This window comes from Spea bombifrons, chromosome 2 (assembly GCF_027358695.1).
Source record: "Spea bombifrons isolate aSpeBom1 chromosome 2, aSpeBom1.2.pri, whole genome shotgun sequence".
Classification (NCBI taxonomy): Eukaryota; Metazoa; Chordata; class Amphibia; order Anura; family Pelobatidae; genus Spea; species Spea bombifrons.
The window spans coordinates 47,335,576-47,358,698 of record NC_071088.1 but is presented as its reverse complement, the minus strand read 5'-3'; the positions used below and the strand labels follow the sequence as shown (position 1 = coordinate 47,358,698).

General features: G+C 40.3%; 1 protein-coding gene across 5 annotated transcripts in view; it reads left to right on the top strand.

The window, feature by feature from the left end:
- The window catches only part of NAV1 (neuron navigator 1), a 60,130-nt gene extending 37,214 nt beyond the window's left edge, over positions 1–22,916 (top strand). For 2 of the 5 annotated variants that reach the window (XM_053457799.1, XM_053457805.1), the window contains 25 exons: positions 186–465; positions 548–1,208; positions 1,325–1,687; positions 3,359–3,400; positions 3,916–4,058; positions 5,373–5,540; positions 5,956–6,008; positions 6,237–6,260; positions 6,379–6,462; positions 11,644–11,727; positions 11,853–11,964; positions 12,165–12,286; positions 12,462–12,640; positions 12,878–13,040; positions 13,356–13,512; positions 13,855–13,949; positions 14,100–14,195; positions 14,415–14,580; positions 14,993–15,228; positions 17,775–17,929; positions 19,632–19,703; positions 20,799–20,995; positions 21,289–21,407; positions 21,753–21,950; positions 22,171–22,916. In XM_053457799.1, the coding sequence (XP_053313774.1) occupies positions 186–465; positions 548–1,208; positions 1,325–1,687; positions 3,359–3,400; positions 3,916–4,058; positions 5,373–5,540; positions 5,956–6,008; positions 6,237–6,260; positions 6,379–6,462; positions 11,644–11,727; positions 11,853–11,964; positions 12,165–12,286; positions 12,462–12,640; positions 12,878–13,040; positions 13,356–13,512; positions 13,855–13,949; positions 14,100–14,195; positions 14,415–14,580; positions 14,993–15,228; positions 17,775–17,929; positions 19,632–19,703; positions 20,799–20,995; positions 21,289–21,407; positions 21,753–21,950; positions 22,171–22,266 (4,065 nt within the window). In that variant the 3' untranslated portion in view covers positions 22,267–22,916. The remainder of the gene's footprint in view (positions 1–185; positions 466–547; positions 1,209–1,324; positions 1,688–3,358; positions 3,401–3,915; positions 4,059–5,372; positions 5,541–5,955; positions 6,009–6,236; positions 6,261–6,378; positions 6,463–11,643; positions 11,728–11,852; positions 11,965–12,164; positions 12,287–12,461; positions 12,641–12,877; positions 13,041–13,355; positions 13,513–13,854; positions 13,950–14,099; positions 14,196–14,414; positions 14,581–14,992; positions 15,229–17,774; positions 17,930–19,631; positions 19,704–20,798; positions 20,996–21,288; positions 21,408–21,752; positions 21,951–22,170) is intronic. The other 3 variants (XM_053457800.1, XM_053457804.1, XM_053457801.1) reach the window with 3 other exon arrangements.
- The last annotated feature ends 207 nt before the right edge of the window (positions 22,917–23,123 follow it).

The window sequence follows — 23,123 nt, the reverse complement described above, 5'->3', positions numbered from 1 at the left end:
CAAAGGGTTTAGAAGTAATGACGTGGAGAAATTCTAAAACTCTGCTGGGGTCAAGGTTAGGATGAGAAATTGTGGTACCTCTGTCCAAACACAATTTAAAAAGCTTATATTACCAAATGTTACGTAATGTCGGTACTTGTTGTAAAGGCTATTAAACTTCAAAAGGCTATCATACTTCTCTGTAGCTCCGGACAGACTCAGAAAAACGTTCACTGGCTGAGAGTGGGCTGAGCTGGCATAGCGAGCCAGAGGAAAGGCCACCCCGCAGAATGGAGTATGACAGTGGCAGCCTAAAGTCAGAACATGGGACATCTCGATGGCGGCGAGAGAGGAGTGATGAGCCCCCAAAATCAGAGGCCAAAAAACCTGTTACACTCGGGCAGCCCCTACGCAAGGGAAAAAACCCACCAGTTGGCATTACTTCTCCTATTACCCAGTCTGGATCGATAAACCTGAAGGGAGGAGGTATGGAATTGTCGTGAACTATACAGTGAATATAGATTTTATCAAGCATTTTCCTCATAATTGTATCCTGTTTTATTTGTAGGCAAATCTGAGCAGAAAGCAACTGACAAAGCCAAGCTTACCTTGAAGACAGCTGGGCTTCAGCGATCATCTTCTGATGCAAGCAGAGACCCACGTTCACCTGATGCAAAGAAGCCTCCCTCGGGTATTGCCCGTCCAGCTTCTTCTTTTGGCTACAAAAAACCTGCTGCTCCCTCTTCTCCGCTCACTGGGAACTCTGCCACACTAGGCAAAACTCCTAAGTCCTCAGGGATACCTGTCAAGCCCACATCTGGTCCGGCAGGAGGTAACCGCAAGACTAGCCTAGATGTTTCAGGATCAGCAGACCCTGGCTTCCTCTCTCCCTCTGCCCGCACTAACATTCAGTACCGTAGTCTCCCACGGCCTGCCAAATCTAGCTCCATGAGTGTAACTGGAAGTAGGAGTGCCGGCCGACCTCTAAGCAGCACTATTGATGTTAGCTTGGTACCTGTGCAAGGGAAAGCTGCAACACCCACGTCCCGTCTAAAGGAACCTTCCAAGGTAGGGTTAGGTCGATTAGGTGTCAACCAAACTGATCGTGAAAAGGAGAAGGCTCGTGCCAAAGCTGTGGCCCTGGACACAGAGGACAGAACAAATACTTCAAATCAATTGGAATCCCAAGTGGGCAAAGGCAAAGAAGGGACACCAACAACACCACACAGGTATGAGAATACATCCCCTTTATTACGTTAACATGCAGCAATGACATACACCATTTATCTAATGTATCCAGTTTTAATAGTTAGCACTTTCTTCTTGCTTTCCTCCCTATGTTTAGGGCAGTAACAAAGCAATTTACGAAGACTCCAACCCTGTCTAATTTGGATAAAGTTAATTCCAATAGCTTGGACTTTACTCCCTCCGTTCCAGAAGTGATACAGAGCAAACAACTAGACCTGCCACCAAGTGGTTCCTGTCTTACTCCAAGTCCAGCACCCATCTTGAACATCAACTCTGCCAGTTTCTCACAGGGACTAGGGGGTTTCAGGATGTACCCAAAATTGTCAGGGTTGCACCGCAGCATGGAGTCTCTTCCATTGTCTATCAGTGTCCCCCCTACACCCCCAATAGGGGGTGGCGAAAAGCACACACCAGACACCGGTTGGAATGATGTCACCCTTAAATCCCCTGCAATTGAAAAGTGAGATTTTTTTTTAAAATGGATGCATATGTATTTGTAGTGAATTGTAAACATGATTAGGGCTGAAACAACTAATCGATAAAATCGATAATGAAAATCGTTGTCAACGATTTTCATTATCTATTAGTCGAATCGATTTTTATATCAAACAGAGATCGGATTATAACACTAGAATCCAGATCCCCCGCAACGCTGCAGGGCACCTGGATTCCCCTCACTGTCGGCCGGTCTCTTACTTCCGTCTCTCACCCCCCTTCCATACACCCCTCTGACTCCTCCCCCCTCCCATACACCGCTCTGCCTCTCTCCCGACTCCCTGGTGTTTTGTGAACCTCCGTTGCTGACAGGCACTTTCACTGCAGCTTCATAGAAGCCTCAGCGTAAGTGAAGGTGAGTAACTGAGGCTGTCTGTGCGCATCGTGCAGACCCCCACCGGCTGACAGAGAATCGAGGTCTCCTGCAGAGGATCATCCTCTCTGTCAGCTGGTGGGGGTCTGCATCGCACAGACAGCCTCTGTTACTGCCCTTCACTTACGCTGAGGCTTCTATGAAGCTGCAGTGAAAGTGCCTGTCAGCAACGGAGGTTCACAAAATACCAGGGAGTCGGGAGAGAGGCAGAGTGGTGTATGGGAGGGGGGAGTCAGAGGGGTGTATGGGAGGGGGAGGAGACAGAGTGGAGTATGGGAGGGGGAGGAGGCAGAGTGGAGTATGGGAGGGGGGGAGGAGGCAGAGTGGAGTATGGGAGGGGGGGAGGAGGCAGAGTGGAGTATGGGGGGGGGGGAGGCAGAGTGGTGTATGGGAGGGGGGAGGAGGTGTATGGGTGAGTTATAGTGGTGTATGGGGGTATAATGAATTTCAGGGAGGCAGAATGGAATATCTGGGGGAGTTAAAGTGGTGTATAGGGGAGGTAGAGTGGTGTATGGGGGGGTATAATGAATTTCAGAGTGGCATATCTGGGGGAGGCAGAGTGGTGAATCGGGGAGAATTTCAGGGTGGTGCAGGGCATTTATGGGGAGCGGAGTGGCATATCAGGTTGCACAGTGGCATATAGGGAGGTATAAGGCATAAATGGGGGCGAGTGGCATATTTGAAGTTATAAGGCATATCAGGGGGGCATAAGACATATCTGGGGGTAAAAGGTATATCAGGGGGCTCAGTTGGATATCACTGGCATATAAGGAGTATAAGGCATATCAGGGGCACAGTGGAATCTCTGGCATATAAGAGGTACAAGGCATATATGGGGCAGAGTGGCAAGCTGGTGGTCAGATGTGCATAACTGGGGGCAGTTTGGTAAATAAAAGAAAATATAAACAAGGCTTTTTTCTCAGTTTTTATTAAATATGAAAAATAGTTAACATGAATTAATATTTACTAATAACTTTTTATTAAAACCTAGTTTGAGAAACACTGTGTTTGGGTTTTTGTAGCTTTTATTATTATGTCAGTAAAATAAGAAGGTGAATAGCGAGAGGCCATTGCAATAAAGAGATGAAAGTGTAAATTGTATGTTTTTTATTACATTATTTTAAATAAAAAAAGAAATTGCATTTTTATCCGATTAATCGAAAAAATAATCGGCCAACTAATCGATTATTAAAATAATCGTTAGTTGCAGCCCTAAACATGATATTTACAAGACCTTAATGTTTTTTTTTCCTTGTCCAACAGCACTATCCAGGACAGAAACACACTGCCAAAAAAAGGATTGAGGTATGTAACTGTAATTATTTCTTGGTATAGAATACACGTAAAAGATATGCTGTGTTTATTGAGGAATAATCTTTTTAGTATCCGTCTGTGATCCGGATTAAATGTGTAATTTATATAGTGATTAAAATGCACTAATCATTGTATGTTATTCTGCATAGTTCATACTTTTATAACCAATGCAGAATCATGGAAGCAATAGTAGAAAGCATGTCACAAAAAATGTATTTGAAGCAGAAGATGAGAAATATTTCTATATGCTGAAGAAGCAACAAAGTCATTCTATAATGTAAATTGTCTTGGTGCAGACAATTTCACGATAATTGATAACACATATGAGATGATTCAGAACTGTAAACCAGTAATAATAAACGCTAAAAAAAATGCAGGATAAAACAGTAGATGGTGTCGTATGTTTCCGATTTTAAAAGTCCTACTTCAAAACACAATCTCATCAGAACTTCCACAGATGGTTAATGTGGTTTGTGTACTACCTATACTGTAACTGTTCATCCAAGGTATCAGTCACATTCTCAGGATGAACCCAAGGAGAGGCGTCACTCACACACAATAGGAGGACTACAGGATGCGGAGGACCTGTCTCCTCTTCCCCCTCCGCTGCCTCTTACCAATGTGGGAAAGCCACCGCTGACCAACCTGGGTAAGCGTACCATTTCTTTCCTTCTGTGCTGTTCCTTTTCCCTTTTTTTACTACTGCGGTATATATCGTAAATAAAATTATTCTTTTTTTTTATTATTATTTAAATAACTTGTTGAGAACATTTCAGTGGGGTCTCTTAATCCTGTCTGTCTTCACTGCTCAGCCTGCCCATCCATGAGATCACAGAACGGACGTTACCAGGACCGGACTGGGATAGCTTATCTCGCGGTCAAGCTCTTGTACCCACATGTACCCCTTATACATACCCGAATCACATTATTTGCCATATAAATAACTATAAAACATTCTTTTTATCACGTTATTTGTATTAAAATGCCAGAAAGCAAAAGTGTTACAAGGCCCTAATAAATTAAATACATTACACATAATGGAATCAACATTTTGCTACTGCAAAGAAACTTTTTTTTCTTTATTAATTCATGTAAACAATTTTTTTTATATTTAAGAAAAAAGCTATGATTTGAGAAAAATATATATATTTATTTCCTTTTATTTGCCAACCTGCCCCCCCCAGTTATGCACATCTGCCCCCAGAAATGCCTTATTCCCCCCTATATGCCACGCTGCCTCCCTGATATGCCTTATACCCTCCTATATGCCACTCTGCCCCATGATATGCCTTCTACCCCCTATATGCCACTCTGCCTCCAGAAATGCCTTTTAACCCCCTATATGCCACTCTGCCTCCAGAAATGCCTTGCAAGTTGCAAGTGTCAACAAATCAACCTGTGCGTTATGGGTTCCAAAATAAATCCACATTCTTTGGAAAGTGAACAGCCCAGGTTATTTTACTTGCTACGTTTTAAACTCGTTTAACAGTGCCATTTTCTTTTTCTTTCGTTTTACTAATGCAGCAATTGTTCATGCAGTATATGTGCAGAAAAACACCCTAACATCTTCACAGCTACCTTACTATTTATTTCAGGTAGCCCATATACATATGCTTTTAGTTATAGGGCTTCTGTAAGAACACACCCATTCCACTTTGTAAAGTTGTCTTATTATTTGGTGATTAGGCATAAAAAGCTGGGTGAAACAATGGCCAGCAAGGAAGCAGAGCAGGGTAGATCTGTGCCTTCAATTCCTAGACTTCATCTTGGTCATCTAGACATTACATTTTGTTTCCTGTGTTTGGGATGAGGGCTATTTTTCTTGTGGTAGGCCCTTGTGTTGCTTTATCTTGTCAACAAAGCCCATTATCGCAAACTTTTCAACTTAAGGGTTTTTTGCCCTTATTTTCTTCTTTCACCTTTGAAAGAATTCTGTTTTTTAATCTGTCTTTTGCCTTTTCAGTGAGCCCGTCCTCTGCTCCCCGCATTGCTCGTTCTAGCAGCATTCCAGCTCAGGACACAACCTTTGAACTATTTGGCTCTACAAACCTGGGAAGTTCCTTGTCACTTGCTGACCGTCCAAAGGGAACCATGACCAGATCTGGCTCCTTCAGAGACCCTTCTGATGATGGTTAGTGTAGCAGTGTATGCTAAGCAAGGTTGGCGACTAATTCCTTGTGATTTGTTAATGGCTTTTTATTTTTAGTATTATATTAAAATCGAACAATGCATTTGAACTAGAAATCATCGTTTATGCTTAAAAAAAATCCAGCAATCACCAAGTCAGTGTGCAATATTTGGAAAAAAAGTTGCAACGTGGCTGCTTCTGATTATTTTTTCCTGACATTCATTTGGATGGTGTTTTTGCTTTGTGGTGTATTTCTAAGCTTTTGGTACAGCCACCAGACTTCTCCCCCCTTTTTAATAATCTGGTTTTATTTTGCATTGTCTTCAAATCATTGCATTCCATAAAAGTTCTCTTTTCCAGCTAATTAATACTCGGTCTCGAGTTCAAGTCTTTATCGAGCTCTTTGTTTGTTTTGCAGTTCATGGGTCCGTCCTGTCTCTTGCATCGAGTGCGTCGTCAACATATTCCTCTGTAAGAACCGATTATTTGGCGGGAAGGCTAGCATGGCTGTTTCATGTGCTGCATACATGATGTCTTTATGTAGCAGTGAGATTACTGAAACTGTGCTCTTGTGTATATATACTATGAAATTATTCTGTTTAAAAAAAAAAAAAAAAAAAAAAAAGGCAACCACTTCAGCTGCTTTCTCTGTAACCCTATTTTTTCTCTTTCTCTGGCATGCTACATTTTGTGTCTCAGGCTGAGGAGAGGATGCAGTCTGAGGTACTTTTCTCTCCTTTTTTTGCCTCTGTGTAAGGATGTTTCGTTGATCCAGCCCTTTTCTAAATTTGTAGTTATGACTAAACAGTCCAATGTGTTTTTTTTTTTTGTTTCCACACAGCAAATTCGTAAATTACGCCGTGAACTTGAGTCCTCCCAGGAGAAGGTAGCAGCTCTGACTTCGCAGTTATCAGCCAACGTGAGTGTGCGTAAATGATCAAACTCTAAAAACCCTACTTTAATAAAAGTTTTATGAATTGTATTAAATAAAGTGGCATTGTGGCCTGATGTCTAGAACCATTTATTTAGGCCGTGTTGTTGGATTTATCAAGAAACTACCATTTTAAATATGTTGCCTTTCTGAGCTCTCTGCACATTGACTCTGGGAAATCTATTTTAAAACACCCCCTGCTGTAAATCCAGATTCATCTGTAATTGTTCAGCCAAGCAGGAGCTGATATTGCATGGTTTGGTAACACCGGCGCATTGAAAGAAATGTTTTCTTTCTTTTTTTTCAATTCTGCTTGCTACTACTCCTCACTACTGCACTGGTTACTTGCAAAAAGCAGTTGTAAAGTGGTGCAATCAGTGGGAACATTTCATTGGTTGGCATGGCAACTGCTTTGTTCTTTAAGTAGCACCAAATATCTCTCCATGATATTTTCCATTTTTTATATTATGGGATCCATGCAAGAGAGGCCAGAGACATAGGCAGAACGCATAACATGACTCTTCCTTCAAAGTGGTGCTATAATCTGTATTTTAAATATCCAAACTTGGTTCCTTTGTTGCTTTGGTGCAATTTCCTGTTTTTATCCATGTCTATGGTTACTGAATGTCTTAGTACTGTTAAGAATATGCCAGTGATACATAGATACAGTGCTGTGCTAAATACAGTATTTTCCCCTTCCCGATTTTGTCTCTTTGTGCACATTTGTCACAATTAAATGTTGCAGTTCATCAAACTAAAACAAATATTAGACAAAAATTATTTGAAAACATAATTGCCCCCTTAGTATTAAATCAACCGTTTAATCAATCAATTAGTTCAATTTTACTAGACACACCAAGGATTGAATACTGCCAGCCCTGATGAATCTAAACATCAATAAAATAAAACCTGTCTAGCAAAGTGAAAGGTCTCCAAAAAGCAGCATCTGATGCAGCGAGCCAAATACATTCAAGTACAGATGAGAAACATTGACAAATATCTGTCTGGAAAGAGTTTTTAAGGCAACTGCGAGAGCGAATGGAGAAAATCTGGGACATTGGTGAGCATTCCCAGCAGTGGCCAGCCTACCACAATTCCTCCAAGAGCTCATTGAGTACTCTTCCAGGAGGTCACAAAAGAACCCAGACTAATATATAAAACACTACAGACCTCAGTTAAGGTCACAGTTCATGATTCAGCAATAAGAAAGACTGCAAAAATGGCATCCATGGGAGAGTTGCATGTCAAAATCCCCTACTGACCAAAAAGAACACAAAGGCTTGTCTTAGATTTGCCAAAACATCTAGATAACACCCAAGACTTTTAGCATAATATTATGTGAACTGTTGAGTCAGAAGTGGAACTTTTGTTGAAGACATGGGTTACAGTTTACATCTGGTGTAAAGCGAACACAGCATTCCACAATAAGAACATCATACCAACACGGTGGTAGTATGACGGTCCGGGGTTGTTTTGCTGCCTCAGGACTTGTCATAATTGCTGGAACCATGAATTCTACTCTCTGCCAGAAAATCATGAATGAGAATGTCCAGCCATCAGTTGACCTAAAGCTCAAGCACAGTTAGGTTATGCAGCAGGAGACAATGATCTGAAGCCCACAAACATGTCCGCCTCTGGGTGGCTCAAAAGAAACAAAATTATGTTTTGGCACGGCCTAGTTAAAGTTCTGACCTGAATTTGATTGTGATGCTGTGGGATGACTTTAAAAAGGCAGTTCCTGCTTGAAAACGCTAAACTCCAATGTGGCAGAATGAAAACAATTCTGCCAAGAAGAGTGGGCCAAACTTCTTCCCCAGCGATTGCCAGTTATCACAAACATTTGATTGCGGCTGCAGCCAAGGATGGCGCAAACAATTGTTAGGCTCAGGGGGGCAATTACTTTTTCACATGGGTGTAGATTTCAATGAACTCTTTACCTTTGATAAATGAAATTGTAATTTAAAAGCTGCATTTTGTGTTTATTCACATTCTCATATTAAATTTAGTTGGAGGATCTTAAGTATTTTGTGACAAATGAGCAAAAAATAGAAGAAATTGTAAAGGGGCAAGAACTTTTTCACTGCACTCTATACTCCATCATTGGTATGGTAGACAGCGGGCTGCATGCATAGCCCTTCATATTGCATAGTTCGGATAGAAAATCTTTCCCTCGTGGTTGACAAACTGCTGGCACCCAAAAGAAATGTATGCCACATGTACAAACTTATCTTCCTCAGACTTTTATAAATACTACTTGTTCAAGGTAAAAGGTCTGTAACTACACCTGAAAACTTGTTGTACCTTTGCAATACACTGGAAGACTAGTTTTTGAGTACCCAAAAGGGGAATGCCTTTCTTCTTTCATAACGTATCTAGCAATATGTACTTTGTTACTTGATGCTGGAGAGAACGAAAACTTTCAGATTTTGCAGAATCCTTGAATGCATTTGCAAATGAGTAAACAAAATCAACATTTATATCATATAAAACCCCTTTAAGGCATTGTTAAATTTCACTCTGTGAGAGTAATTTTTCTACACTCATGTTATCTTTTGTAAAATCTCCCTCACATGCCTATATTGGATTTGTAGTAGTGAATATACCCCTATATGTGATGAAACAACCAGTAGAACTTGATTTTCGGTAACAGAAGAAAAATGAGTGATTTATAAAACCGGTTTGTTCACCGAAACAGGTGGGTAAAAAGACTGGAGAGTGCTTTGGAAATTGATTAGGTAATACTAGATATACCACGTTTAGACTGATCTCGGTTTCCATTTTGTAAGCATTTAAACCGCATGCTTCCCAACAATTACATTTGATTGAAAAACAAAAAGCCCTTTTCAGTTAAAGAAGGAGGTTTTTGTGCAGGAAAACTTTGCGTGGTGCTCTTTAGTCCATGCTTTTCAAAGTGCGATTTATATGTAGTAACTCCGTTGTTTGCTACATAAAATGTTGCCTTTCCTAGCTGGACTTTGGACACTAAGAGGGGATATTACCATGAGCAGACCTCAGACGTGCTAGAGAATTGTTGCAAATAAAGATGCACCATTAATATTTTTGCAACAATTTGTAGCTTGTGTAGGGTTGCTTGGCACCATTTGCAACACAAATATTTTAATTTTATTGCACTCTGCATCACGTGTGACACAATCCTGTGCTATATTCTGATATGTTTTAAATGCTTGTTGCTTGCAACCACAGGACAAAATTATGGTGGGAGTTCCCCTTTAAGGTGCCATTAGTATTAGTATAGGGCACCCTACACACAGGGTAGATAAGTTACCCAGTTGGTACATGACCCAACAGTAGAAGTATGGCAGGCGACACACACGGTGTGATTTGCGCTGAAGATAAAGACTGTGCTCCAAAGTAAGGAGGGTGAGAGGAAGAACTGAAAGAGGGGGAGCAGACAGTGAGTGTGTGTATGTCTATGTGGAATAGTATGGTGTTAATATGAATGTGTGTGATTGTATGGTACTACCATGTGTGTTGGTGTCTGTTGTTAGCTATAGTCTGAGCATGTGGGTATTGGCATGGGTGTGTGCATCAGCATATGGTGAGTGTCAAGGATGAGCCTAGGGTTACTGGAGCCTGGGAGAGTGTGTGTGTATTTGTAAGTGTATGGTTAGAGCATCTAAGATCTGTGTAGGGGTTATAGAGCACTATGTGGACAAAATTCATTCTGATGCCTCACCATTACACCAACAGAGACTTTTATGACATATATTCTAAAAACATAGACGTTAAAATAAAGCTATAACCGCGTCTGCTTTTCTGGGAAGGGTTTCTATAAGATTTTGGAGTGTTTCTGTGGGAATTTTGCCTATTTATCCAGTAGCACATTTGTGAGATCATGCCAGTCAAGTTCTTTCACACCTAACTCATCCAACCATGTCTCTATGGACCTTGCTGGAATAGAAAAGGGCCTTCCCTAAGCTGTTCCCACAAAGCTGGAAGCATACAATTGTCAAACAAAATATGTTTGTATGCTGTAGCATTAACATTACCCATTACCGAAACTAAGTGGCCTAGCCCAAACCCTGAATAAAACAGAGTATTAGCCTTCATCCAGCAAAGTTTGCAGTAGGCACTATGCATTCCATTAGGTAGTGTTCTCCTGGCATCTGTCAAACCCAGATTCGTCCATTAGACTTCCAGAACATTTCCACTGCTCCAGAGCCCACATGGTGATCTTCAACTTGTGTGCAGCTGCTCAGCCATGGAAACCCATTTCATGAAGCTCCACACAGTGCTTGTGCTAATGTTGCTTCCGAAGGCAGTTTGGAACTCGGTGAGTGATGCTACAGATGATGGCACTTGGCAGAACTGCTCTGCGAGTGTGCGTGGTTTACCGTTTTGTGGCTGCGCTACGAGACACTTTACAATAGTAGCACTTGCAGTGGACTGGGGTGGATCTAGCAGGACAGAAATTTCACAAACTGACTTGTGGCAAAGGTGGCATCCTTTAGTATGACCTATTCTGCCAATGTTTGTATATGAAGAGGGCATGGCTGAAACTCTTAATTTTAATAATTAGAAAGTTTGTCCCAGAACTTTTGTCCATATAGCATAGGAGAGAAAACACAGAGCTCTTGCGTTCTCAGCATTTTCTATCACGGCAGTTACATGATGTCATCATGCAAAAGTCAAGTCACCCTGGGCCCTGCAGGGTGATGATTACAGAAATATTAAAATCTTTATGTCCTTCTATGTAGCATAGTTCTTTATGGATATATTATGTCTTGGAAGATGAGTTTTTATTTGTGTTTATAGCGTAAATAACAAGTCCTATGTGACAGGATTGAGGTCTAGATGACCGTAACAACATTTCCATTGTGAATTGTGGAAGCAATTTGAACTTATTTTAAAGTAACATGATTTTAAGATTTATTGTCTTCTGACAAATAGACTGTTTGCATTACAAACTTTGTGTTTTTAGGGTATGGGTGAAATTGTGTGAGGCTTCATGGATATGCATTTCCCATTTAAATTGGCTGTACATTTTAAACTTGTTGTTACACTCATTGTATTACTCTAGTCAACCAATTTATTTTTTAGGGTCATCCCTTCGCATGCAGTAGTAGAGTGCTCCGCTTTTGCTGTATGTGTGTAATTACAACGCCACCTTGAGGATCATCATCCCAATTACCTTATGTGTTTCTTTTGGCACAGGCAAATCTAGTGGCAGCGTTTGAACAGTCCTTGGTGAACATGACGTCTAGATTACGGCACTTGGCAGATACTGCACAAGAAAAGGTACGTGACTGGGGAGAGTGAGGTTGTTGCTAAAGGTTATATTCATTGTAGTCTACCCTGGCTCTTAACTGGTAATAATCTCAGACCCCTTTGTGTGACCTTGCGTTTCATGCTCTGTATTTTAGGACACTGAACTTCTGGATTTGAGGGAGACAATCGAATTACTAAAATCTAAGAACTCAGAGGCTCAAGCTGTCATTCATGGGGCCTTGAATCCACCTGATGTTGCACCACGGGGTATGTTAATACCCAGCTACTGTTTACTTTGTTTTTCATGCTATCCCACTTTGTATTCACTACAAATGAACCGTTTTACTTGTATTCCTAGCTACGTTTCTCATTTGATTGCCTATCCTCCTGAGCATTCCCATAAATAATGGTGTGTGCAAGCCTTTATTTGCGTGTGCTCAGCCATTCTGGTTTCTATGCTGTTACAGAGTTGCGCATCAGACGCCAGAATTCATCAGACAGCATATGCAGCCTAAACAGCATTTCTAGTCATTGTAGTGCCGGCAGCGTCAAGGACAGCGAGAGTAAGAAGAAGAAAAAGAAGAGTTGGGTAAGTTGGCTCCTGTGAAGCATGGCAAATATTGTCCACTGTGGAACAGCTAAATCAGCATATATGTGTATATATGTGTATATATATATATATATATATATATATATATATATATAATATACTACTCTGTTTATTAACTGCCTTTAAATGTTTGTCTTCTTTGTTAACAAAACAGTTGCGCAGTTCCTTTAACAAGGCATTCAATATGAAGAAAGGACCCAAGTCCACTTCTTCCTACGCTGATATTGAGGAAATGGCTACCCCTGATTCCTCTGCACCAACTTCCCCCAAGCAACAACATGGACCCACAGGACCACCCTCCCCCTCCCTGCACTCTTCCCCCTCCTCGTCTGTGTGAGTTTTTTTCATTCTTGTATTTCCTATTTCGAATCGCTAGAATGATATCAGCGCACTATATATTTAATTCGTACCAGTAAGATATATTTAATGATTCTTGGTATATTAATATATTAATATTCCTAATATACATACAGTACTTAAGAAAATGTGGTTAAGTGACATATCTAATCTTTCAATTAACATGACCATAAATAACGTGTTGATATGATAAGAGTATTTGTGCCTCTTTAGAATATTTGAAGCACAGGAGGGAGAAGAGCCAGAGAAAAGGGAAGTGTCGGAACTGCGCTCAGAATTGTGGGAGAAGGAAATGAAGCTAACAGATATTCGTTTGGAAGCTTTAAATTCTGCACATCAGTTGGAGCAGCTGCGGGAGACCATGCACAATATGCAGGTAACCAGAAACGATACACTTATCCAAATAGCAATGTACATATTTTATGCTAGGATGCAGATAGATGGATTCACTTTTCGGCAGAGGTGGTGCAGTCTAGTACTACTGCTAAGATTTCCTGGTAGAGATACGGTGGTTCTGGGCAGGGAATGATATTACAGATTTGAGGTATTTAAATGGAGGTTGCTCATACTTTCTCATGTTTTACGTTTATTTGACCTCCTATGAAACATCTCACTTTGATTTTTCACTGTTTTGCACTTTTTTTGTATTACTCTATGCTTCTATGTGTCGCTTTTATTCCTTACGTTTCAGTTGGAAGTAGACCTTCTAAAGGCAGAAAATGACCGGCTTAAAGTGGTTCCACCATCCTCATTACCTGCAAGCACTCCTTCCTCCTGTGCCTCCCCTCGACGTTCCTTGGCTTTAACTCTCACGCAGTCCTTGGGGATCCCTGCATCAGCAGACTCAGGTAGCAATATGATGTTGCTCAGCATTTATACACCATTCTGTTCACGCGGCAAATGCTTCTGAATCAGAGTTCCCTGCTGCTGTTCCTGAACTGCAAAATGTTCAGCAAATACACAATTGTCATGGGAACAAAAGGAAAAGAGGTCTAACTTTATTGCAGATGCAGACAGTACTGGTTAAAACCGAAGACATCATAAGCATAAAGATCAGTTATTCAGCATTTTCAATCTGCTCTATAATAGCAATGAAGGCAAAAACATGTTTGTTGAGAAATCTATAATTAGTTCATTGCATGTGTAATATAATACAATACATACATATAATAAAACAATTTCTTTTGCAGACCTCTCACCCATGGATGGAGTAAATGGCTCTCTGCAGAGAGAGGTCACGCTGCGTACAGTTATAAGAGTGCCCCCTCAGCATATCATAAAAGGGGTGAGTGTTAACTTTTTTTTTGCTTTTTTTTCCCCTTCACATTCTAGGAGTTTGAACTGTAAAATGATGCTATGTTAGGCTTACTGCAGACTTCCTAATAGAGAGGTCAAACTGGACTGGCATTCACCTTACCTATATATATGTCTGCAGGACCTGAAGCAACAAGAGTTTCTACTGGGTTATGTGAAAATAAGCAACAAGGCGGACTGGCAAACTTTAGATGAAGCAGTATGCCAAACGTTTCAGGTACAAATATCCTGTTTTCCATATAATGATTTATATTCTTTATTATTCTACTCTAACCCTTTATAGTCACGCCTTCTCTATCACCTCAAACCTTCACATATTTCAGTTTTTATATTGTTTTTGATTTTTAGGCCCCCTATTTGAGTTGTGTTCCTTAGTGTTTATTTTCCCATACTGATTTCACTTTTTTGACAGTATTTTGTACGTCTTCTTGTCTAGGATTATGTCAGTCAGGTGGATCCGGGCTCTACATTGGGACTAAGCAGAGAGTCTGTGAGTGGATACAGTCTAGGGCATGTAAAAAGAATGTTGGACGCAGAGATCCCTGAAGCAACACCGTCCTGGAACATCCGCAGCGGCACAAATATTATCTTGCAGCTCAAAGGTAGGAACGGTGATTAGTAGAATAATTGCCAACAGTCCTTTTGGCCAGAGATTTCAGTAAATGCTCTTTCAGTAAAAATCACTTCCAGCAATGTCAGACACTGGTGTCTTTGTAGGGACACATTACCTGTAGCTGGGTAGTAGACTACACAACACAGGGTGAAGGCACTTATAAAGTGGTTTATAAGGATCAAGACTCCCTTATCTTCCAAGATAAGATAAGAGCCAGTGATTTAGTAGTATGCAACAGTTCTTTATTATACTTTCCCAAAGATCACTATATGTCAGAAACACAATGCCTTTAGCAAGTCTTGTGGGGTTTATATGCTCCATTTTGGAAAGAAGTGTAACTTGTTATTTTTGTGACTTTTACCCTCCAGACTTACAGTATATTTCTTTTTAACCTCTCCTAGGTCTGAAAGAGAGATGTGTTGATCTTCTGGTGTTTGAGTCTCTTATTCCGAAGCCTATGTTGCAGCATTATGTCAGCTTGCTCCTGAAACATCGCCGGCTGCTGCTATCTGGTCCCAGTGGTACCGGAAAGAGTTTTCTCGCTCACCGACTTGCTGAGTATCTTGTGGAGAGATCCGGCCGGGAGGTCAGTGAAGGCATTGTTACTGCCTTCAACATGCACCAGCAGAGTTGCAAGGTCAGTGAGTCCTTCTTGGTATTGTTTGATTCTTGGTATTGTTTGATAAATCAAGAGAGTTGCAGAATTCTTATACATCTGAACAAATATATGACGTTACATCATGTAAACACATTTATTAACCCTTAATAACAACAGCATTTCTACACTTGTGGACAACTGCATCTTCAAAATTTCTGCTGTGTGTGCCCACACAAAATATATTATATCATAATAAATAAATATTTTCAGGACAAGAAGGGCTTTATTTTAAAACCGCACTTATCTATATAATCAATCATGGGGAAAAAAAGTAAAACCTTTGTGGGGGGAAAAGAATTGTAAATTGTACTGCAAGTCTGAGGAAAAAAAAAACATTTTCACGTTTGGTGCCTCAGAACTGCTACATAAAATGTATGTTTCTTAAAAAAAAAAAAAAAAAAAAACAGGATATAGCACTATGCTCAATTTGACATATTCAGTGTGTCCTTTTCCAGACCAATTTCATCTAAGGGTAGCGGTAAAAGAGAGTTTTCACTTCCACTTTGCATACTGCTTTGGATTTGTTGCCCAGGATATATGCAAGTAAAGTAACAAATGCCAATTTGTTTTTAGCAACATTCCCCGAGTACAGCGATGCCCCGCATGCATAGGTTTGGAATGCTTTGGGAAAGCTATGAGCCCAAACTGGAATATGTGCATTTAAAATAAATAAATAAATTGTAGTGGAGAGGCATTATTTTAATAGCGTTTTTATAGAGGTAATTTTGTGTGTTTTTGTTTACTTTTTACAAATATTTTAAAATATAATTTTTTTCTTTTTTTTCTTTTTTTTTTTTTTTGCACAGCTCTGTAGAAGAGCACAGTGCACCATAACTAGAGATCCCACATGGGATCTTTTCATGGAAAAGCCCTGCTGATGTCATCCTTCAGCAATGCTAGACTTTTGTGGTAATATGTGCATTATCTGACACGATAAGCACAGAAGACCGCCCTGTCTGGAAGTCTTGTGAGATTACATGTAGATGTAATACTTTAAGTATGGAAACTTTGTGTTATCAGTGAACTAGATCATGGAATTCCAGGGCAACGAGTGTTGCTGATCAGACAGTAACTGACCAGCAACCTAACAGAACACATAAGCATATAAAAAAATAAAATCTGATTGCGGTGATTGATGCATGGACTAGGAAAACAAGAAAAGAAAACTATGTGCATGTTGCCAACTGTTCTGACCCTAGCTATCTTACCATACCATATGCTCTGCCATATAAAGTGATCTCTCTATCTGTTTGGGCTGCAACTTACGATTATTTTCATAATCGATTAGTTGGCCGATTATTTTTGTGATCAGATAAGCGAAAATTTTGCATTTTTTTTTTTTATTTAATTGAGCTAATGTAATGAACAAACTGGGTGTTAAAAACAAATACCAGAATGAAAAACTTAAAATTTACATTAACATGTTATTAACCCTTTTATCTCTATCACAATGGCATTTCTCTTGCTTTCTTATTTTACTGACGTAATAAAAGCTATATTTTACAAGAACCCAAACACAATATTTCTCAAACTAGGTTTTAATACCTAAAAAAGTTTTAGTAGTAAATATTAATTCACATGTAAACTATATTTTCATATTTAATAAAAACTATAATTGAGAAAAATGCATTTCTTGTTTTTATTTCCTTTTATTTGCCAACCTGCCCCCTAGTTATGCACATCTAGACCCCAGGCGTGCCACTCTGCCACCCAGATATGCCTTATACATCCTATATGCCACTCTGCCTCCCTGATATGCCACTGTGCCCCGCTGAAATGCCTTATATCCGCGAAATGTCACTGCCCCCAGATATGCCTTATACCGAAATGCCTTATACCCCCTGATATTCCACTCTGCCCCCCAGATATGCCGTATACCTCCCTATAGGCCATTGTGCACCCTGATATGCCTTACACACTACCCTGATACACCACTCTGCCCCTCTTATATTCCTTATGCCTCCCTGATACTCCACACTGCCGGTGCACCGTCATAGAAGGCCCAGGGGAAGTGAAGAGCAGTAGCGGAGGTTGTCTGCGTGCATCGTGCAGCCTGTGGGCGTCTGTGCGATGCGCACAGACAACCTCTGCTTCCGCCGGTGCTTCTATGATGGAGCACCGGAAGGTCATGCCGGCGCTCAGTCATAGAAGCCCCAGAGGAAGTGGAGGGCAGAGGTGGAGGCTGTCTGTGCGCATCACACAGACGTCAACCGGCTGCCAGAGAAGAAGATCCATGTTCTCTGCAGTGCTGCGGAGGATCTTGATCTTAGTGTTCTAAATTGACCTCTGTTTGAGGTCAGATTATAAAACGATGGTTATTTTTCATAGCATTTTTTGTGACAAATGGGTAAAATTTTCCAAGTGTTATCAAAGTTAATATTACTCTGAAACCTTACTGGTTGCATACCCTTTTTACTTTTTGACTAATTCTCTGTAGTGGTTGAATTACTAAAGCACAAGCATAATACACGAGTGTAATTGTTCTGACAATTTGAATAATGTGATTTGTCCCATGACACTCACAGGATCTGCAGTTGTACCTCTCCAACTTGGCTAACCAGATTGACAGAGAGACTGGGCCATGTGAGGTCCCTTTAGTCATCTTATTGGACGATGTGACCGAAGCCGGAGCCATTAGCGAGCTGGTGAATGGGGCCCTGACGTGCAAGTACCACAAGTGGTGAGACATATAGCGTCATTTATATACCATGTTTTTCTATCGAGAAATAAGTAAACCTTCTCGAAATTCCACACCTCTCTATCGAGTGCAGTAATGCTCGGTTTTTCCAAGCAATTTTTTTTTTTTTTCGTTCTCTGATGCCCTCCATTCACTTGAATGAGTTTTTTTTTTTTTTTTTTTTTTTCCACTCAAAATTATTGCTTGGTCACATTAACGATGGTTGCTGTCCACCTCCTTGCATGTCCTTCAGACATCCATCAGGTGCAATGGCATGTTTGCCTGTTTATTAAGAATGTAGCACTAAGCACAAAAAAACACTAAGTGTGGGGTGGGATGACCAATTCTTTTTTATTTTTTTAACTGCATTGTTCCTTTAACAAACAATTATACATTGGAAAATAAATTGGTAATGTTTAGCCGCGCAACATTTTTGAGTGAACTTTTCAGTCATTTTTTAGCAGTTGATGTAAAATGGAACAGTGTTGCACTTAGATCCCCATTAACAAATCTATAAGCGGTGAGAGATGAAACTAAACATTTGTGAAGGACTAAGATTGTCCCGCCAAGTTCAGAACCTTCTAGGATGACACTTCAGTTTCTTTAAATTTGCCAGCCTAGTCATATAACCATTGTTTGTTTTTATTATGTATATTATATGAAGAATAAGCAAAATGGATTGGGTTAGAGGAAAGGGAAAACAGGGGTGAAAAGGAGAAACTGAAATTAGATATGCTTGGAAACATGTAGGCTCCACACGGCACCCACTTGGCGCACCTCTGTGGCTGTAATCCTTATTGCTTAGTTTTGGGGTATGACTCTGTGTGCTTGTGCTGTTTTTCTTAAAAAGGTTCTGTTCCACATAGAAGTTTCCTTCCTAGGTTTTCTAAATACTAAAATTATTATGTAGTACTCCTGTTTTTTTTTTTAAAAAATAATGTACCCTTTTCTGCAGTTTCTTGTTCAGTGGCTCGTCTTCTTTTTGTTCCCTTTTCACTGCTCTGCATCGACTCCCTGTGACTTCTGACATCACATATGCTTGAAGGTTTTCTAGTGTGAGAGGGACTGGTAATGTTGTATGATCAGACTGCTGTGATTGAATACATAAAGGAGGACTTTTGAAGAATGACAGGGCTATTACTAAGCAAATCTGGTATCTTTCAATGCAGGTTTTAAGTGATCGAGATCTTTGAGGAGAAAAATAAAATGGCACTCTAGGTGAAAAAGCACCCTTTAAGGATACATGGGGCTGGGTACAGCAGGCTATGGAAGCTGTGCTGGCTAGGCACAATCTTCCATAGTGTATATGGGCTGGTTGGGGAGATCTCCACTGTAACTGGCCTTTTGAGCAGTGTCACAACAGAGAGAATGTCCCTTTGCAGCCTAGTGGCCCTAGGCCAGAGTACATCACTGGGGCCAAATGAAAAGCCCTGTTAAATAATATTTACCTTTTTATAACATTAAAACACTATTATGTCTGTGTATTTAATTTTATGAAAACATTTTATTTTGTTCACAATAGACGCAAATTAAAATTCACTTACAATGCTTTGTGCACTATAAACGGGTGAAAAACCTTCTTCATAGTCTAAACGGTGTAATCTTGCTTTCAATGCCATGCTAACATATTATAGGTGAACTTTTTCCATATGAAATGTGATGCAGCAGTGTTTGCAATTAAAGTATATTTATCTCTCTCTTGCAGCCCTTATATCATTGGGACAACAAATCAGCCAGTGAAGATGACACCAAATCATGGACTACACTTAAGCTTCAGGTATTGTGCCTTTTAGGAAAACATATATGTTCTATATATGACACCTGACCATCACACCTATATGAGCTTGTTGGGCAAAAGATCAAGTCCCCCTTTTCTGCCCGTAGTTTTGGAGCTATTGCAGCTTCCAATTTTGGGAATTTGTGCCCATTTAGCTAAAAGAAGACATTGGACATTCCTCCCATAGGTGTTTGGGGTGGGCTTTGTGCGGACCCTCCACACCAAACTAGGGCAACCTTTGTTATGGACCTTGCATTGTTTTACAGGGCGCAGTCTTGCTGTGTTTACAGGAAAGGACCATCCCCCAATGTTGAAAGCATACAATTGTCTAAAATGACTTTTAATGCTTTATCATTAACATTACCTTTCCCTGGAATTAAGGGGCACTTGCCCAGAAAAGCAGCCCCTTGCCATTATCTCTCTTCCACCAAACTTTACAGTAGGCATAATGCATTCTGATATGTAGCATTCTCCTTGCATCAACCAAACCTAAAGTGGTCCATCAGACTTCCAGATAGTAATACATTATTCATCACCCCAGAGGTCAATAGCTTTGTGCTTTACACCACTCCAGATAGTGCTTGGCATTGCGCATAGTAATCTTGCTTGCAGCTGCTTGGCCGAGGAAAACCATTTCATAAAGCTCACAATGCACGGTTCTTGTACTCATGCTACTTCTACAGACCATATAGAACTGTAGTTAAGTGATGCTAAGTGCGACCCATTCTACTGCCAATGTTTGTCTATGGAGATGGCTGGCCATGTGCTCAATATTATACACCCGTTACCAATGGTTACAGCTGAAACACTTTAACTCAATGATTAGAAGGGGTGTCCTCATACTTTTGGCCATTTAGTATATTAGTATTAGTGTGTTATATTGTTACTGCCGCATTTACTGTTGGTATACATTTGCTCCAAAACATTTCTTAATTCCCTTGGGAAATGCGATCCACCTTTCTAACAGACAGGACTACTCTGACGAGTAGAAATCATGCATGTAGTACAGTAGAGCTGACATGTTTTTAAACTGGAGGACAGCCAGGTTTTAAACTGGTGTATGGTATTTTTATCTTTTTTTTCTTCTGTCCACAGGATGCTCACCTTTTCTAACAACGTAGAACCAGCTAATGGGTTCCTGGGCAGGTATCTACGACGGAAGCTGTTAGAGTCTGAAGGCAGCATTGGAACTGGACATGGAGAGCTACTGCGGATATTGGACTGGGTTCCCAGACTTTGGTACCATCTACACACTTTCCTAGAGAAGCACAGCACCCCTGACTTTCTTATAGGTTTGCAAAACTTCATATAGTGTGTGTGTGTGTGTGTGTGTGTGTGTGTGTGTGTGTGTGTGTGTGTATATATATATATATGTGTATATATATGTATATGTTATTTGTATGAAACACACTGTAAATTACTGTTGTGAAGTGCATGTGTAAATGATTGTGTTGCCCACTACACCGTTTTACACCCGATACGTTTTGTGACCTTAAGTCGTGAAACAAATACATAGAAACGAAATTTTATTTTAAACGTGTATCTCAGATCTTTTAAAATGTCTTAATAACTGCTCTTTATTTAGGCCCCTGCTTTTTTTTGTCCTGTCCAATTGGTATTGAGGATTTTCGTGTTTGGTTTATTGATCTTTGGAACAACTCGATCATCCCGTACCTACAAGAGGGAGCCAAAGATGGAATTAAGGTAACTAACTCTCTATACCCTGCTAACTGTGTTACAATTTTACTGTAAGTGTATGTGTAACGATTACATTTAAGTAAAGGTGCCTCTCCAGAGCTGCAGACCACCACCCCATCTGTTGTGTGATTTCCATGCCAGCTTCCCTGGCAGGAAATCATTCCTAGGTGATCTCTATGTATCTAGCAGAGAGAGAGGAGATATGATAGAAATTTAAGTACATAAAGGGATATAACTTTTATTTAATAATAAGGTAGAAGTAACAATAGCAATGATATGTTGGTCAAGTGACTCTTTTCATTTCATACTTAATATTACATTAATACTGTATGTTCCTTTCCATTTTTGCAGGTCCATGGACACAAGGCTTCATGGGAGGATCCTGTCGAGTGGGTTAGGGACACACTTCCATGGCCCCTGGCGCAGCAAGACCAATCCAAGTTATTACATCTACCACAGCCCAGTATAGGGACCCACTTATCAGTGTCACCTCCCCGAGAGCACAGTGTGAAGGACTCTCCTCCGTCATCCTTGGAAAATGATCCACTGGTATGGTTTACAATGTTATTGTCTCTTACTGGGTTTTTTCAGTGAACAGTGAAAGTAGCCTTGCTACTGAATGAATGTGGAACTGTACTATCTAGCGAATACTGCATGATCTGAGTGTGTGATAGTGATGGACAGATTTAGACTGAAAACTTGGGGTTTGCTGGTAGGTTAATATAAATGCTACCCTCAGCTGAAATTTGTCTGTGAATTTGTTCCTCAGATGGCGATGCTTTTAAAACTTCAAGAAGCTGCAAACTTTATTGAGTCACCAGACAGAGAGACCATGTGCGACAGTGACCTTACTTCTACAATTTGAAAATTGCTGAGCCTGGAATTCTATCACCCTACAAATTGAACTACCTTGCACACGTCCTTCTCATTTTCCCCTTGTAGATATTGACTCTTTAGTCCTGCAGAGCAAGGTGGTTGGCCCTGCTGCTCTTATGCGTTGGACAGAGGATAGTTATCATCATGAATACTCCTAACTCACACCAGTCTAATTAGAGAGTGGTAGAGGAAGCATGAAACAGACAGACTTTTTTTTTTTTTAAGATTGTAGAATTTCAGAATGAAGAATCCACTGTAATTCTCACCTTCAACCGATCTCTGGCTACCTGTAATCTCATCCTGGTGTGGCCTCTTTGGCAAGGCTACAATGGGAGGATGCTTCAGAACTTGGTGAACAATTGTGTGTTGTTGAAAAAGCGAGCGGTTTAATTCCCGAGACTGTTAGTAATATAATTGTACTTCCTAAACAGGTATTGCTTGAATGCCACTACAGGTTTCTCCACAGTATTGAAGCTTTAGGTTGGAAGGAAATAGGACACCCCACCGTGTGTGCACCATTTTTTTTTTCCTCTCATCCAAATGCCTTTTTGGGGTGAGGTTTAATTCTGGCAAATACATTCCTCTAAGAGTCATCCAGTAAAGCCCCACTCTATTCTGAGCCCATAAACACAATTCCAGTCCTGTACGTGGTCTATAAATGGGTATTGTTTTTTTGGGGGGTACTTTATGCACCATTCTTTTTTATGATTTTTATTGTTTTAAAGCTTTGGGGGCTTATTGCCAGAGACCACAGTACTTCACTGTGGAGCTTAAAACTACAACACAGAACATTAGTAATAATATACAGAGCCAAATGACTGTTTAGGCATACTAAGTAAAGCATAG